This window comes from Callospermophilus lateralis, chromosome 12 (assembly GCF_048772815.1).
Source record: "Callospermophilus lateralis isolate mCalLat2 chromosome 12, mCalLat2.hap1, whole genome shotgun sequence".
In the NCBI taxonomy this organism is placed as follows: domain Eukaryota; kingdom Metazoa; phylum Chordata; class Mammalia; order Rodentia; family Sciuridae; genus Callospermophilus; species Callospermophilus lateralis.
Window position 1 is genome coordinate 71,000,689 of NC_135316.1, and position 18,044 is coordinate 71,018,732.

The window sequence follows — 18,044 nt, forward strand, 5'->3', positions numbered from 1 at the left end:
TGAGTTCCAGGGAAAGAGCAATGAATCAGGTGCCAGACTTTTATTTTGTCCTACTTCTGCTAATTACTAATGGTGAAACTTTAGCAAGTTCCTTAGTGGTCTCCATTTCACTTCTCATATGGGCATTATCACCTGCAGTATTGTGAGTTTTCATTGTGCAGAATGAAAGTGCTAAGTATGATCCGTGCAGTGACCACAGGAAGTTAGTCATTTGTGTGTCTTAAGCAATCTGTGGTTGAGTAAAATATTTAGTTTTCTCCAATCTTTGTGTTTGTTGGGTCTCCTCTCCATACTCTACCCTACCTGTTATGTTTAATTGCTTTCTGTCCTTCTGCATGTTCTTAACCTTCAAAGTTAAAGGTCATTGCTGAAGACTAGATCAGTCAGGGGTCTGTGTGACGCTACCCAGCCACCATTGCAGTATGGCACCATGTCCTTCCTGCTGCCTTTGTTACAACACTGTTCATGTGTTGTGATGAAGTTGCAACTGTATGAAAATCAGGTTACTCCAATTCCTGGCTGCCATTGCGGAAGCTGTGAAGCCATGTTAGTGGGCATTTTAACGGTTTCTCTTTGACATAAGTATGATGATTTTTGTGCCTGTTGGCATCTTTGGGGATGTGAATCTTTGCTTAACGTCAAAGCATGAAGGGAAGTAGATCTAAAGAGTGATGGAAAGAGGTTATGAAGAGCTGTGTTAAAGAATCAACTCACATGCTTTGGTAAGATTTCCTTCTCTGATCACTTGCTTTTGTTTAGAAGTGGACATACTTAGCAAAATATCATAAAAATTGATTATAATGAATTTCATTGATGAGGATATGGAGAAAAGGGGATCCCTTGTACAGTGTTGAGGGGAATGTGACTTAGTGCATCTGTTATGGATTATGAAGTTCTCCTCACAAAATTGAAAATAAAACTACCAAACGATCTAGCAATGATTCTAGAGCTATATATCTGAAGAAAATGAAATCAGTATTGCCAGAGACATCTGCGCTCCCATGTTCACTGCAGCAGTATTCACAGTAGCCAATATATGGAATCAACCTAAGTGTCCATCAACAAATGAATGAATAAAATTCAATAAAATAAAAAAATTCCTGAGTGTGGAATAAATACTGTTTAGCCTTAAAAAAGAAGGATATCTGTCATTTGTGACATGAGTAACCCTGGAGGACATTATGCTAAATGAGAAAGGCTGGACAGAAACACAAATACTACATGATCGCACTCATGTGTAGAATCTTTAAAACCTTGAACAGGTTACCAGGGGCTGAGGGAGGGAAAGGAATTGGGGAGATTCTGATCAAAAAGTACAAAACTTGGCTGGGGATACAGCTCAGTTGGTAGAGTGCTTGTCTTCCATGCACAAGGCCCTGGGTTCAGTCCCCAGCACAACAACAAAAGTACAAAATTTTAGTTAGAAGGAATGAATTCCAGAGATTTGTTATATACCCAGGTGACTATAATTAATAACAGTGTATAAGAGTAGATTTTAAATGTTCTCACCACATGTATAAAAAATAGTGAGAACACATATATTAGCTCAAGGTAGCCATTTCATGATGTATACATATTTCAAAACATCGTCTTGTACACCATAAATATATGCAATTTTTGTCGATTAATTTAACATGCAACACGTGAGTTCCATGTGGCACATGCCTGTAATCCCAGCAACTCAGGAAGCCAAGGCAGGATGATCACAAGTCCTAGGCCAGCCTGGGCAAAATACCAAGATCCTGTCTGAAAACAAAAACAAAAAGGGCTGGGGATACACACAACAAAATTAATTATTTATTAATTTAAAAGTGAATTTTATCATTTACTCTCAATACTTTTTTTGTGATTTCTGTTCCATCATATCTTTTATTCTAAGGAAGTGGTTAGCATGCATTTCAGGCCACATCTTGAATTTCCTCTTAAAAATGATATCTATTCTTGAATTCCTTTCTTGGGCAACAGAAATAACCAACATAACCATGTTTAGGTGCCATTCATGAGTTTGCTCATTCTCTCATTAAAACACTGAAAGACCCAATGACATTCCTCATAGAAATAGAAAAAGCAATCATGAAATTCATCTAGAAAAATAAGAGACCCAGAATAGCTAAAGCAATCCTTAGCAAGAAGAGTGAAGCAGGTGGCATCACTATACCAGACTTTAATTATAGTACAGAGCAATGGTAACAAAAACAGCATGTTTTTGGCACCCAAATAGACTTGTAGACCAACTGTTCAGAATAGAGGACACAGAGACAAACCCACATAAATATAGTTATTTTATATTAGACAAAAGCGCCAAAAACATACATTGGAGAAAAGATAGCCTCTTCAACAAATGGTGCTGGGAAAACTGGAAATCTGTATGCAACAAAGTGAAATTAAACCCCTATCTCTCACCATGCACAAAACAGAACAGAACAAGTACCTGCTTCTGAACATCGCCTTTTGTGAGGAAGTCTGTTTTTACTCAAGGCATTTAGGTCAGTTCCATATATTGGAAGCTTGCAAATAATGTCATTCTCTTTTAACTATTGACTTTAGTCTGTTAAAAAAAAATGCTGGGATTACTTGCCATTGAGATAGTACATTTTTCATGTGGTTTCACATCTATAATCATCTCCCGCCTGCACACTACACAAACAGTAGGTGGTGTGCAGAAAATTAAGAGAACAAACCATGACTTATATAGCTTTATCTTCTAGGAAATAATGAGGTTGGACTAAGATTGGAACTACTAAGGGAAAGCCAATAACAACAACAAAATATTACAAGCAAAGATACTTACTAATGTATATTTTATAATAGTGAAAACCTGGAAATAAATTTGTATCCATAGGGTCTGGCTAAGTAAATGCTGTATACTATAGAAAATGATAAAACAGTAAGAAGAATAAGTTATACCCTTTAGAGCCACTATTGAGAAAAACAGAAGGCAAGTTATAGAATATATCCAATATGATCTTGTGTATGTTCTTAAAATAAAACAGATCTTTGGATCTGACTTAAGTATGCTAATCCTTAGAAAAGGGTCAGGAAAAAATAAAATGGTTAACAATGTTATTTCTGAGAATGATGTAGGGTTGGTGGGGCTGGGTGTGATGGAAGCTCTTCCCTTTTTGTTCTAGTTTTCTGTATTTGAGGTTTTTTATGAAGACATAATCATGGTTTCCTTTTATAATTACAAAATCTGAAAATACTGGAGAGAAATTAGAGCACCAAGCGGGAACTGAGGTCAGGAGAAGGAAGATGAGACACTTTGGGATAGTGAATTCTGGCAGTTGACATAGGTGCCCTCATCCTCTGATATTCTGTTAATGGTGACTTGGGGCTTGACATAGGTGCCCTCATCCTGTGATATTTTGTAAATGGTGACTTGGGGCTTGTGCAATGTTTTCAGGAGATATATATGTATTTGTGTGTGCATGTGTGTATGTGTATATATACACAAATGTGTGTGTGTGTATGTATATCTTTATCTGTATTACTCCAAAAGGAATGATCTAGAATACAGGGTTTGCAAATAAAGAAAACCCAAGAACTTTTAAGAATAATTTTCATATGTAGTTTCCTCTGGGATATTTAAACTGTTATCCATATAAGCATTGGGTAAGAAAAAATTCATATCTATAGGAAGCATGGATTCACTTCTATCCCTGTATGAATAATTCTTTTTTTTTAAAAAAAATGTTAGTTTTTTTCTGTTTTTATTTAATTTTTTATCTTTTATTTAATTGTAGATGGACATAATACCTTTATTTATTTTTATGTGGTGCTGAGGCTTGAACCCAGTGCCTCACACATGCCAGGCAAGCACTACTGTACCACTGAGTTACAACACCAGCCCTGTATGAATAATTCTTTCCCAATCATAGAAGAGTTGTTTCTACACAGAGATCTTCTGACTATTGAGTTAATTTCCACTTTGGTGGATGGTTTCATTTTGTCTGTAAATGTTAACTGAGCCCCGTAAGCAACTCTAGGTGTGGGGGATGCAAACTGGTGGAGAACAGACAAGACCCTTGCTCTGTTGGAGCTTCCCGTCAGGCAGGGGCAAAGGTGAGAAAAGACAGGAAGTGAGTTCTCCTGTGATGTGAACTAGACAGGGTGATGTGATAGGGAGAGAACAGGGAAATGCCTTTACAGTGGCAGTTAGGAAAGACTTCTCTGAGGAAGTAAATTCAGAAACCATGGCATGCATGACAAGAGAGACCCAGATGTGAGTAATCATTTGGAGGAGGAGCATTTCAGGCAGAGAGAACTAGAGTCATGTGTCTCTGGGGTTCCAGAGCTTGCTGTGTGGTTAGGACTTACGGAGACCCGGTGAAGATATGTGAAAGTGGTCTGCAGGGACAGAATTATGTCAAGTCTTAAGGATGAGGTAAGGAGTATGATTTTGACCCAGATTTGATGGGAGGCTACTGGGGAATTTTATTTAGGGAAATGAGCTGCCGGTTTAGATTTATGAAAGATCTCTCTGAATACCTTTAGCTATAGATGGGCAAGAGGAGAAGCAGGAAAGCCCAGTGGGAAGTATGGCTGGATGTCCTGGTGAAAGACGAGTGACAGAAGAGGATGGGAGCGTAGCTGACGGATTGCAGTTGGAGTCCTAGCAGAGAGGAGAACCACAGGTGGGGCGTGTGTTTCCTGGGATGAGGAAAGCAGGGAGGAGCAGATTTTGGGGGCTAAATCAGTTTTATCGAGTTGAGACACCCTGGACAGATGTCAAGTAGGCAGTAGATATGCCAGCCTGGAGTGGAGTGGAGATGTTCGTAGTGATGGTATTTAATGCCCTGGAATTGACCCACCACTCGGCATGTGCTATACCAACCTTATTTGGACTCGACTTATTTAGACCTGCTTTTGTCTCCAGGCTTTTCCTTTGCTGGAGTTACTTTTGCTGTTGAAGGTTGCTTTTAACTTCACAATGCCAAGGACGGTGGGGAAACAGTAAAAAGAAACAGTTTGCCAGACCTGTGATTAAAGTGACAGGGATGCTTCTTAATTGTACCATTCTCTAAGTTTTATTCATAGATCCTTTACTGAAGCTAAACACTGAGCTTAAAAGTGAGCAGTAAGCTGGGTACTGTGGCACATGTCTGTGATCCCAGTGGCTCTGGAGGCTGAGGCAGGAGGATCGTGAGTTCAAAGCTGGCCTTAGCAAAAGCAAGGCACTAATCAACTTATTGAGACCCTGTCTCTAAATAAAATACAAAATAGGGTTGGGGATGTGCCTCAGTGGCTCAGTGCCCTTGAGCTTAATCCCCAGTACTGAAGAAAAAAAGTGAACAGTAGTTTTCTTATTTTTGTTACGGGAATAATTTTGATATGGAGTTTATTTTTACACTTTTTTGGGTTGATCTTTGTTGCTGCTTCAGTTATTTTTATGGTTTACAAAATTTTTGCAAACCAGTGTCAAGCCTTACAGGTTTGCTATGAATTTTATGGCTGATTTTTTTAGTACTTATTTTTGACTTATAAATACAAGAGGAATTTACCTTGTTGTATAGAGCAAGGCACAAATTTAAATTTTTGGCTTTTGTCTCCTTACAATAAATGAAATCAAAACTGATCAAACTCTTACTTACCTTGAATGATTCTTGCTCATTGCAGGCGAGCTCTTCAGACCTCCAGCTGGCCATGTGGTGAGTTCAGAGACCTGATCAGGGCGTACCACAGCCATCAGAGAACTCCTGTCTGATCTGAACTGATTCACACCAGCTCCAAGCCTGGAAGGATGGTGTCACAGTCAGTAGGCCGGCGGGATTCTCCTGCGGACCTCTGGGAAGGGATCAGTCACGACACTGGCAGCTCACCCAGTCTCCTGGACACTGACCACCCTCCTTGCCAAGTAGACATCAGGGTCACGAGGCACAAAGCTGCCTGGATTAACCCCCTGTGTGTGCAGCAACAAATGCCAGATTTACCCCTCCAGGTGCCAAAAGTGGGGACTAGGGGGAACCACTTTGTGATGGATGCTGCCTCCGCCTTGGGCCCTTCACCATCATCTCTTGGGGGTCCCGTGGCAGAGACCTCATTGTCTGAGAATACTGTGGTCTCCAAGGGTTCAGGTGAAAAGAACAGTCACTTCTTCACCTCCACAGAAGAGCCAGAGTTGTTCCCAGCACCTTCTCAGCAAGTGTCTCTGCTCAAAAGCCCTGAGATTTTGGCCTCTTCCCCGTGTCCTGAAACTGACAGTGATGTTTTTGAGTCTTCCCACTTGACTGCTTCTGCTGATGAAGGTATTTAGTCAGTGACTTCCCTTATTCCCATCTGCTCACATGCTTGCTTCGTCTGGGTCAAAAGTCTGTCTGATGTCTTCCTTATAAGAAAAAAGCTCATGGGCTTCCACTTTGACCAGAAGCTGGTGCATTAGCTTTTTTGACATTATCACCAGCATAGTCACCTGCATGGTCACAACAGTAGGATCAAGTATTTGCTTTCTTCTTAGTCATTTGCAGCTTATTAAATTGTCTGCAAGTCAACTGTACTCTCAACTCAGCGTGGAGTGCTTATTTTATTTTTAAATATTCATTATATTATGTTCATGCTTGGCCTTATGTTTCTATTAGAACTCTAGTGCAAATAGTCAGTGGGGGATTTTCCTTCAAAATAATTTTAAATCCTGTTTGTCTGCCTGCTGCCTGCTTGCCTGTTTGTGTATTTCTCCCTAACAGGAACCCATTTTCCACCTTTCTCAAGAGTCGGGGTTTATTTGTTCTATTGGAAATGTTGGAAAAATCAAAGATGGTGACGATATTTAACACATAACTCATAACTTAAGAATAGACTTTGGATAGTTTTTCAATGTCTAGTTTTGAGATGAAAATCAAATTTGAACAAAATATTCTCATTACAGGCCTTTTTTCTATCTTTTGCCCACCTTCCTGGATAGTTCTCAGGATAGAGATTTGCAGATTTGGGATTGCAAAGTAAGAGTTTAGGTTGCTGATATAGCATCTTATGGAGGCAAGCCTTTTCTCCCCAAAACATCACAGTGACAAATTACAAAGTATAACTGACTGAAGAAAATCTTTAGGGCCTAGTATACTCCTGCCCCAAACCATTTGTTGCATCCTTCTACACAAGGTAGTTTTACAACTTAAAATTATCTTGATTCTTGTCTTTCTCCTGAGAAAAACGGAGATGCTACAATCCCTTTTGTTCAAACATTGCTTTTGTCCAGCAATTCTTCCCAGTGACTCTAAAAACCATTCAGTGCTTTTAGAGTCTCTTAAACTTGGTAAAGGGTTTAATTCTCTGGAACTAAGAAGGAGAAATCCAGATGACCTGGTTCTTAACTCCATTTAGTATTGGGCAGCAAGGAGGAAAACAAGCATCCATCACCAGGACATGGTCATTCTTAGGACCAGTGCATCTCAAATAACAGCAAGGGAGTTTTCTCTTTCCAGGAAATACCTGAGCATTTCCTGAGGCTATAGGAAACAATCCCCCACTTTATTTTATTTGCACAAGATCTGCACATGTACAGACACCTTCACATTTTTTTCTTCTTAATGTTCTAATAGGTGTTAATCCCAGTTTAAGGGATGAGGAAATGCATGGCTGAGGCATAGCTAGTGAATAGAGAGCTGGAACTGGAATCCACTCTGTCTGATTCTTCTCTGTGCTGCTGCCTCTATATGTGGGGACTGCACCTGTGGCCTGTGGGCTAAATTCTGCTGCAGCTTCCCCCCACCTCCTCCTTCTTCAATTCTTCTTCTTCTTCTTCAATTCTTCTAATTCTTCTTCTTCTTCTTCTTCTTCTTCTTCTTCTTCTTCTTCTTCTTCTTCTAATTCTAATTCTAATTCTAATTCTAATTCTAATTCTTCTTCTTCCTCCTCCTCCTAGGGATTGAACCCAGGTGCACTCAACCACTGAGCTATATTTGCAACCCCTTTTAGTTTCTAGTTTGGACAGGGTCTTGAAAAGTTGTTTAGAGCCTCACTTATTTGCTGAGGCTGGCCTTGAACTTGTGATACTCCTCACTCACCCTCCCAAGTCACTGGGATTATACCTGTGCACAGTCGTGCCCTGCTAGCTTCCTGTTTTTATTTAAAAAAAAAAAAACAAAAAACAAAAACAAAAACAAAAAAGTTGTTTGGTCAATAGCTGCTTTCTTTTTACAGTGCCACAGATATCTTATAGCTCTCAAACCCTATACATTCATTTACCTGGTCCTTCACCAAAAAAGTTCACCAGCCCCAGATGGCCTTCCAAAGCCCAAAGGCCCCACCCATGCACCGGCCTCTTTCTTGAACATGAAGAAAGTTGTTTGAGTGTTCCTGCTTGCCTCTGTTTGTCATCTGTGGAAGTGCATAATTAGCAGGATATTTGCAGCCTTTTGTTCTAATTTAGCAGGTTGGTAGGACACTCAACACTTGTGGCTCTCTCAGAAATGTTTGCTTTCAATGATGCAGGAAGAAAGTACATGACAGAAATGATGCTTGTTTGAGGTGGTCATTGCCAGGAATGGAGTGGCTAAGGGTGCAGGAACGGATGATTCAGCAGAAGGTAACTTCTGCACTTTCTTCTTGGTTTTACCTGGAGGAAGACTATTTTAGAGAAGCAATGCTGATCTTTTTCAGATGATTTGGTGTATGTAACAGGAAGTTTAGGGTCAATTACAATAAGTCAAAGATGTGAACCCATAATTCTCATAACCTGCTTCTGGAGTGTTTCTCCTCACTTTCTCCACCTTGTGTCTCCTCTCCTCTTTCTACCCTCTTTTCTCATTGTTCTGCACTCCAGGCATTCTCCTGTGCTGTCTCTGAGGATTCTATCAGTGACTCCAGTTGCCTCCCATTAAGGCAATATCCGCAAGTCCTACCATCAGAAGAGTTCTTATGCTGCCATCCCCATTTATTCTACAATTGTACTAGGTGATATTTTATCTATCTATCTATCTATCTATCTATCTATCTATCTATCTACAGTACTTAAAACCTAAACCCTAGGATTGTTTTGTTTTCTTAGCTTCTTTGAACTTCGTTTTCTCCTTTTTTAATGGCTTGCTATATTGCAGGTGCTGTTCAAATCAGGAGAAGAGCCATTTCTTTGAATTCCGTCTTACCAGAGGCATTCGTGTTACCTGTTGACATAGAAAAGGTGAATGCTGTCTTCTTCTTCTGTTTATTTACTTATTTATTTATTTACTTTTGTAGTTGGAGATGGGCAGCATACCTTTATTTTGTTTATTTTTATGTGGTGCTGTGGGTGGAAACTGGTGCCTAGGCAAGTGCTCTACTGCTGGGCTACAGCCCCAGTCCTTCTGCTTCTTCCTGACCACCCAGAGTCTTAGTCCATTAAATAGTGCTGTTCTGATTTAAATCTGGAAACTCTACATGGATGAGGCATAGCAAATAGGTTTCATTTCAGTGTTTGATAGGTAGAGGATGCCAGGAGTGCTTAGCAGAGGTATAGAGGCAGGGTCTGCTCAGCTGGGAAAATTTCCATGCTTGATGAATAATGTCAGTTGTGGGGACACTACCAACAATAGGGTTTTGTATCAGAACAAATTCAACTTGTGTCATCTGTTGACTATTGTGGAGTAAATCTATGTCTCTAGATGATGGTTTATAGGCCATAGATGACCTATAAACACCTAGTTAAATAACACTATCTACATTAACTTCATTTCAATGGAGCTTTTTGATTTTTCAAATCTAATATACCCTCCATTAAAAAATGTTGATTTTTCTTGTGAATGTTTTCATTGATTTTTTATCTCTGCAGGAGAATGCCTACTTTCATGTTGCTGATATGATTATATCAGCTATGGAGAAAATGAAGTGTGACATCGTGAGTCAACAGCAGGCAGAGAGCTGGAGCATACAAGAAGCCAGTGGGTCCCTTGGGAGTGACCAAGGTGACTCTGAAATGACCATTTATACTAACCCAAAGCAAGAATCTGGGTCTTCCACTTCCTCTGACAGTGGCTATGAAGGCAAGTTGGGCAGATGTGAGAAACTTGATACTGTGTTCTCCATACACTTCTTCTCCCTTCTCTTCTGAAACCTTCTCTTCTCAACCTTTTGTCCAAAATTTCTTGAGTACACTATGTAAGCCTTACATCATTGCCATTTTTCCTTGGGATTGGTTTTTTTTTTTTTTTTTTTTTGTACTGGGGATCAAACCTAGGGCCTTCTGCATGCAAGGCAAGCACTCTACCAACTGAGCTATACCCTCAGCCCTATTTTGTTTTTTTCTCAGACTTCTTTCTACATTTTTCCCCCCAGTGGCTGATGCCCTTTGTAGTTGTCATCTTCCTTTTTTACACACACACACACACACAAAGATGTCCTAGCCTTTTCTATATACTTGTCCCTTTTCCAAGTATCTCTGTCCTTCATTGAGCACACAGTGAGCTTGTGATGTGCTTGGCGGATGCTGAGGGTGAGCTGTACACAGGGTGCTGTGTTTCCCTGCGGGAGCTCACATGCTAAGGCAGAAGGGAGGACTCAGCACAGTGGGCCTCCAAGTAGGAGCATTTGCCTCTTGTTGGGGCCAGGAGTTCTCCCAGGAAGAGAGGGCACCAAAGCTGGCAACTGATGTGAGCATTTGCTACTTTCATAGCATTTCCTAAATTTGAATTCTGCCTTCTTCATTCCTATTTTTTTTCCCTATATTTGCTTCCTGGCAGATTTTGTTGTTGTTGTTGTTTTGGATACTGGGGATTCACCCTAAGGGTGCTTAACCACCAAGCCACATCCCTAGCCCTTTTTTTATACTTTATTTTGAGACAGGGTCTCACTGAGTTGCTTAGGGTCCTGCTAAATTGTTGAGGCTGGCTTTGAACTTGTGATACTCCTGCCTCAGACTCCTCTCCTAATTTGTTTGCCTTACTGTGAAACTGACAGTTTTTAATTCTCTTTCATTTTTTTAAAACCTTATATTAAGGAATATTTCAAACATACTCAAAAGTAGGCAGATGACTATTAGGAACCCCCACATTCCTATCAGTCTATTTCACTTAATTGTACTGAATGCAAGAAAAAAAAATAGCTTTTTTCAATTTCTGTTCCTAGAATTAAATTTAACAAAATATTAAAGTAATCTCTTCTCTTAGCCCTTTCATTTTCTAGTTTCTGTTAAATTGGGTGTTACAGGTTGCACTTTTTTTTTTTTTTTTTTTGTAGTGCAGGGGGTTGAACAAAGGGCCTTGCTTATACTAGGAAAGTTCTCTACCACTGAGCTACATCCCCAACCTTTCTTTTTCTTCTGATGGTGAAATCCCCCTTGCCTTCTTTCTCTAGGTTGTGCTGTGTTACAGGTCAGCCCGAAGGTCGAAACATCTTCTCACTATAATGTGGTGAAAGAGGCCTGCAGATGCAACCTTGATGAGTTTGTTATTGTAGGTAAGATTTGGATTCTTGTTGGCTCTGACTGGCTGCCTCCCCACACCCCTCTTCACACACTTACTAACATCTAATACACACAGTACCCCATTTTAGTGGCATGCAAAGAAATGTCTATCAAGATCAAATTATGTGTCTGATATTAAAAAGTTATTTTTTTTTGCTTGACATGTCTTGCTAGCTAATCTCTCATGTCACTTGTAGAACTGAATGAAAAAGCAGATATTCATTAGGACCAAATATCTGTTTGATCTCTCAATTATATTCTGGTGAAATTTCAGATGAAATTCTCTCTATGACCTTTTGGCTGGAGCCTCATAGTTTCTAATGAAAGAAGAACCTAAGGCATGGAGACGTGGAATAATTGGTTCTTTCTGAGAGGAAGGGAGCTCTTTTCATGTTCTTACAAAATTGACTATGATTAAGTGAAATAGACTGAAAGATCTCACTACTCTTTCTTTTATTTTCCCACAGAAGTTGGAGAGTTTAATGATATCAGAGAAACTTGTAGCTGTTCCTACAGGTCCTGTAAGAGGTAATTGTCCTCCATGTGCACTTAGGCCCCTGGGTGGGTACCTTGGAGGTACTGTGGACGTTAGGTCTCGAAAAGGGTTGAGCCAGCTCTAAGATGGGGATTACCACCTAAATCAGTCAGTCAGCCCTCTCCCCTACCCCAATTAGGGGCTTTGTGTTACTATAACAATAACCAAGTCAACTAACTTAGAAAAGTTTTATTTAGCTTACAATTTGAGAGGTTCAAAGGCATGGTAGCTGCACAGTCCTCTGGCGAGGATGATGGTTAGAGGGACAACATGGTGGAAGTGTATGTCAGAGAGAACATTCACATCTTAAGCCAGGAAGCAGGGTCCCACTCCCTTCTGAGGGCACACCTCCAGTGACCTAAGAACCTCTCACTAGGCCTTACCTCCCAAAAGTTCCATGCCTCCAGATAATAGCGCCACCCTGGGGACCAAGCCCTTAACATATGGGCCTTTGGAGAATGCTCTATATATTCAAGTCATAGCAGCCCCAAAGGCTTTGTACCACCTAAAAGGTTTTTGTAAACATTCTCATTTAATCCTTATGAGCAGGCCTGTCAAGTTTCCATGTGTGTATTTATTTTTAAACTTCATTTTATAGACCTAGAAATTAAGGCCCATATAGGATGTGCCTCAGGTTACAGTGCTGTTACATAGCAGAAGTAGGACTTGTGCTCTGGCCTTATGACTTGAAAGTTAGTGCTTTTTTCACCTTCAAGTCTTAGAATACTATGAACGAACTGTATTGCTTAAGATACCAGCCAGTGACTGATACTGGTTTCACTCAACAACCTCCTCTGAGTTGCGGGTAGAAAGAACAGTTGGAAACCTGAGGAAGAGTCTGAGCCCATGCCTCATGTATATAGTTTTCCAATTTTTACATCTCTTATGTTTCAGTGTTTCTCATGAGGCAGACTTCACTTCTCCTGAGTTGTTAGCCAAAGAGTTGTACCAAGTATTCCAGAAGTGCTGGGTATCGTCAGCAGTTAAGTATCAGCTGGCAGATTCCCTGAATGCAAGTGATTCAGGAGTAAGTATTAAAATAAATTGACCTTGAATCAAAAGTTCCTAAATTCTCTGTTTTCCTAGCCCATTCACTTCCAATATTTATGCTTTCTTGTATGGTATCCCCCATGGGGGAGACTTGAAACCAAAGATGAAACCAGCATGTATTGAGTGCTTATTGTGTATCAGGGACTGTGCTTTGTGAGTCACATTTTAATCCCATGTATCTCATCAGGAGAATCCTCTTATCTTTGTTATTTTAAAATGCTGGGCCTAGACCTCATCTGGGCTGGTCAGTGGTCAAGCAGGAGTCATGCCCTAGCTGCCTCATTTGAAAGTACAGGCTGGTTTCTTTGTAGCACATAGCACCCTCTGAGCATGCAGCTGGGTGGGGGTGGAGGACTTGTGACAAAGGCTAAAATAAGAGTGGGGAGAAAACACTCTGGAAGTGTTGGGGAGGGAGAGTTTAATTTTATCAGGGAAACTGGGAAGGCTGATGGGCAAGTATTAGTCCAGGAGCATCTGAACAGAGCTGTTTCTAGGGAGACACACCACAGGACGGTGCTCATAGGCACTGCTTCCCAGTCTGTTGACTGACAGAGGGAGTCTTCTGAAAAATTTTCCAGGTCAAAATGACCTACTTGCTGAAAATTCAAAGTCTAGAAACAAACTAAAAATACTACTAAGAAAAGTGAGCTTCATGGGAGCTGTTGGGGGAGGGGGGTGAGGTGGAGGGCCCTTGCCATGGTTCAGGTAAAAACAGTTTTAATTTTCATGATACATTTTAATATAGAAAACACATTTGAATGCTCTTTATTTAAACTCTTAAAATATTTATGGTTTCCCTAAATCCTCTTATGTGATATGCAGGTTGCAAATGAAGAAAATGTCCGAAAAGACTTTGAATCCAGTGTGGATATAGTACAGGACATTCAATTTAAGTCTAGTGTCAGAGGGACTGAAGACTGGGCTCCCCCTAGATTTCAGATCATACTTGATCTTCATCCACCACTCAAGTAAGTATAGGATCCTTTCAAAGGATCCCAGTCCATTGAAAGAAAACAGGTTGTGATGGAACCTACTGATTCTTTATTCTTTTTTCTTCTTTTGATACCAGGGATTACATTTGGGGCACTTAGCCACTGAGCCACATCCCTAGCTCTTTTTATTTTTTATTTTGAGACAGGGTCTCATTAATTTGCTTAGGGCCTCACTAGGTTGCTGAGGCTGGCCTTCCTGCCTCAGCCTCCTTGGTCACTGGGATTATAGGCATGTGCCAGTATGCTTGGCTCCACCAATTCTTTATTGAGGTAGAGGAAGGAAAAAAGAGTATGCTCAGGGACACAGGGAAATTTGGAACAGGAATGTTGTGCATATTTTTCTAGCTTAGTTTTTCTGACACGTTGTTTATCATGGGCTTTTGGGGGCTCTAACAAACTGAGAATGTGACTATGCATCCTTAACTGTAAGTATTCCATAGCAACTAAAAATTAAATATGCAATTAAGGCAATTTTAAAGTGGTTAATAATGGAACTAAAAAATCAGATATTACAATTTGAAAAGATTGGATCATTCCATATATCCCATGCCGGTAGTGTGTACTGAAAACTAATACATTTTCAAAAGGGAAAATTCAATTTTGAAGAGCACTCCTATAATTGATAAATGTAGCAGAATATCAATAAAAACATTCTCATTCTTTTAGAAATAGCAAAAGTCAGAAAAGACTTAAAATCTAAAATGATGCAGAAAAGTAAATAAACCATGCATTCATGTGAATGCACACACACAGAGAGACTAGCAGTAGTTTAATTGTAATTTGTTCTGAGATTATATGACAGTTTATAGAGAAGGATTAAAGAATAGACATTTTTCTTAATTTTTATTTTTGGTTGTTCAAAACATTACATAGTTCTTGACATATCATATTTCACACTTTTGATTCAAGTGGGTTATGAACTCCCATTTTTACCCACATCGGTTACACATCCACTGTTTTACATATTGCTATACTAGTGTCTGTTGTATTCTGCTGCCTTTCCTATCCTCTACTATCCCCCATCCCCTCCCCTCCCCTCCCCTCTTCTCTCTCTACCCCCTCTACTATGATTCATTTCTCCCCCTTGTTTTTTTTTTCCCCTTTCCCCTCACTTCTTCTTGTATGTAATTTTGTATAACCATGAGGGTCTCCTTCCAATTCCATGCAATTTCCCTTCTCTCTCCTTTTCCCTCCCACCTCTTGTCCCTGTTTAATGTTAATCTTCTCATGCTCTTCCTCCCAACTCTGTTCTTAGTTACTCCCCTTATATCAAAGAAAACATTTGGCATTTGTTTTTTAGGGATTGGCTAGCTTCACTTAGCATAATCTGCTCTAATGCCATCCATTTCCCTGCAAATTCTATGATTTTATCATTTTTTAATGCAGAGAAATACTCCATTGTGTATAAATGCCACATTTTTTTTTATCCATTCGTCTATTGAAAGGCATCTAGGTTGGTTCCACAGTCTTGCTATTGTGAATTGTGCTGCTATGAACATCGATGTAGCAGTGTCCCTGTAGCATGCTCTTTTTAGGTCTTTAGGGAATAGACAGAGAAGGGGAATAGGTGGGTCAAATGGTGGTTCCATTCCCAGCTTTCCAAGAAATCTCCATACTGCTTTCCAAATTGGCAGCACCAATTTGCAGTCCCACCAGCAATGTACAAGTGTACCCTTTTCCCCATATCCTCACCAGCACTTGTTGTTGTTTGACTTCCTAATGGCTGCCAATCTTACTGGAGTGAGATGGTATCTTAGGGTGGTTTTGATTTGCATTTCTCTGACTGCTAGAGATGGTGAGCATTTTTTCATGTACTTGTTGATTGATTGTATGTCCTCCTCTGAGAAGTGTCTGTTCAGGTCCTTGGCCCATTTGTTGATTGGGTTATTTGTTTTCTCATTGTTTAATTTTTTGAGTTCTTTGTATACTCTGGATATTAGGGCTCTATCTGAAGTGTGAGGAGTAAAGATTTGTTCCCAGGATGTAGGCTCCCTATTTACCTCTCTTATTGTTTCTTTTGCTGAGAAAAAACTTTTTAGTTTGAGTAAGTCATTTGTTGATTCTAGTTATTAACTCTTGTGCTATGGGTGTCCTATTGAGGAATTTGGAGCCCGACCCCACTGTATGTAGATCGTAGCCAACTTTTTCTTCTATCAGACACCATGTCTCTGATTGATATCAAGCTCCTTGATCCATTTTGAGTTAACTTTTGTGCATGGCGAGAGAAAGAGATTCAGTTTCATTTTGTTGCATATGGATTTCCAGTTTTCCCAGCACCATTTGTTGAAGATGCTATCCTTCCTCCATTTCATGTTTTTAGCCCCTTTATCAACTATAAGATAGTTGTAGTTTTGTGGATTGGTTTCTGTGTCCTCTATTCTGTACCATTGGTCCACCCGCCTGTTTTGGTACCAGTACCATGCTGTTTTTGTTACTATTGCTCTGTAGTATAGTTTGAGGTCTGGTATAGCTATACCGCCTGATTCACACTTCCTGCTTAGAGTTGCTTTTGCTATTCTGGGTCTTTTATTTTTCCATATGAATTTCATGATTGCTTTATCTATTTCTACAAGAAATGCCGTTGGGATTTTGAATGGCATTGCATTAAACCTATAGAGAACTTTTGGTAATATCGCCATTTTGATGATGTTAGTTCTGCCTATCCATGAACAGGGTATATTTTTCCATCTTGTAAGATCTTCTTCTATTTCTCTCTTTAGGGTTCTGTAGTTTTCATTGTATAAGTCTTTCACCTCTTTTGTTAGGTTGATTCCCAAGTATTTTATTTTATTTTTTTTTGAGGCTATTGTGAATGGAGTGGTTGTCCTCATTTCCATTTCAGAGGATTTGTCGCTGATATACAGGAATGCCTTTGATTTATGCGTGTTGATTTTATAGCCTGCCACTTTGCTGAATTCATTTATTAACTCTAATAGTTTCTTTGTAGACCCTTTTGGGTCTGCTAGGTGTAGAATCATGTCATCTGCAAATAGTGATAATTTAAGTTCTTCTTTTCCTATTTTTATGCCTTTAATTTCTTTCGTCTGTCTAATTGCTCTGGCCAGTGTTTCAAGAACTGTTTTGAACAGAAGTGGTGAGAGAGGGCATCCCTGTCTTGTTCCAGATTTTAGAGGGAATGCCTTCAATTTTTCTCCATTCAGAATGATGCTAGCCTGAGGCTTAGCATAGGTTGCTTTTACAATATTGAGGTATGTTCCTGTTATCCCTAGTTTTTCTAGAGTTTTGAACATAAAGGGATGCTGTAATTTTTCGAATGCTTTTTCTGCATCTATCGAGATGATCATATGGTTCTTATCTTTAAGTCTATTGATGTGGTGAATAACATTTATTGATTTCCGTATATTGAACCAGCCTTGCATCCCAGGGATGAATCCTACTTGATCATGGTGCACAATTTTTTTGATATGTTTTTGAATCCGATTCGCCAGAATTTTATTGAGGATTTTTGCATCTAGGTTCATTAGAGATATTGGTCTGTAGTTTTCTTTCTTTGAAGTGTCTTTGTCTGGTTTAGGAATCAGGGTGATGTTGGCCTCGTAGAATGAATTTGGAAGTTCTCCCTCTTTTTCTATTTCCTGAAATAGCTTGAAAAGTATTGGTATTAGTTCCTCTTTAAAGGTTTTGTAAAACTCTGCTGTATACCCATCCGGTCCTGGGCTTTTCTTAGTTGGTAGTCTTTTGATGGTTTCTTCTATTTCCTCAATTGATATTGGTCTGTTTAGGTTGTCAATATCCTCCTGACTCAATCTGGGCAGGTCATATGACTTAAGAAATGTATCGATGCCTTCACTATCTTCTATTTTATTGGAGTATAAGGATTCAAAATAGTTTCTGATTATCTTCTGTATTTCTGAAGTGTCTGTTGTGATATTGCCTTTTTCATCCCATATGCTAGTAATTTGATTTCTCTCTCTTCTTCTCTTCATTAGCATGGCTAAGGGTCTGTCGATTTTATTTATTTTTTCAAAGAACCAACTTTTAGTTTTGTCAATCTTTTCAATTGTTTCTTTTGTTTCGATTTCATTAATTTCAGCTCTGATTTTAATTATTTCTTGCCTTCTACTTCTTTTGCTATTGT

General features: G+C 39.5%; 1 protein-coding gene across 1 annotated transcript in view; it reads left to right on the forward strand.

Annotated features, from left to right (window-relative positions):
• Positions 1-5,672: 5,672 nt before the first annotated feature.
• The window catches only part of LOC143411437 (protein associated with UVRAG as autophagy enhancer-like), a 29,120-nt gene continuing 16,748 nt past the window's right edge, over positions 5,673-18,044 (forward strand). The window contains exons 1-7 of the mRNA XM_076872219.1: positions 5,673-6,245; positions 9,030-9,112; positions 9,740-9,950; positions 11,260-11,361; positions 11,836-11,896; positions 12,798-12,930; positions 13,776-13,921. Of these exons, the coding sequence (XP_076728334.1) occupies positions 5,741-6,245; positions 9,030-9,112; positions 9,740-9,950; positions 11,260-11,361; positions 11,836-11,896; positions 12,798-12,930; positions 13,776-13,921 (1,241 nt within the window). The 5' untranslated portion in view covers positions 5,673-5,740. The remainder of the gene's footprint in view (positions 6,246-9,029; positions 9,113-9,739; positions 9,951-11,259; positions 11,362-11,835; positions 11,897-12,797; positions 12,931-13,775; positions 13,922-18,044) is intronic.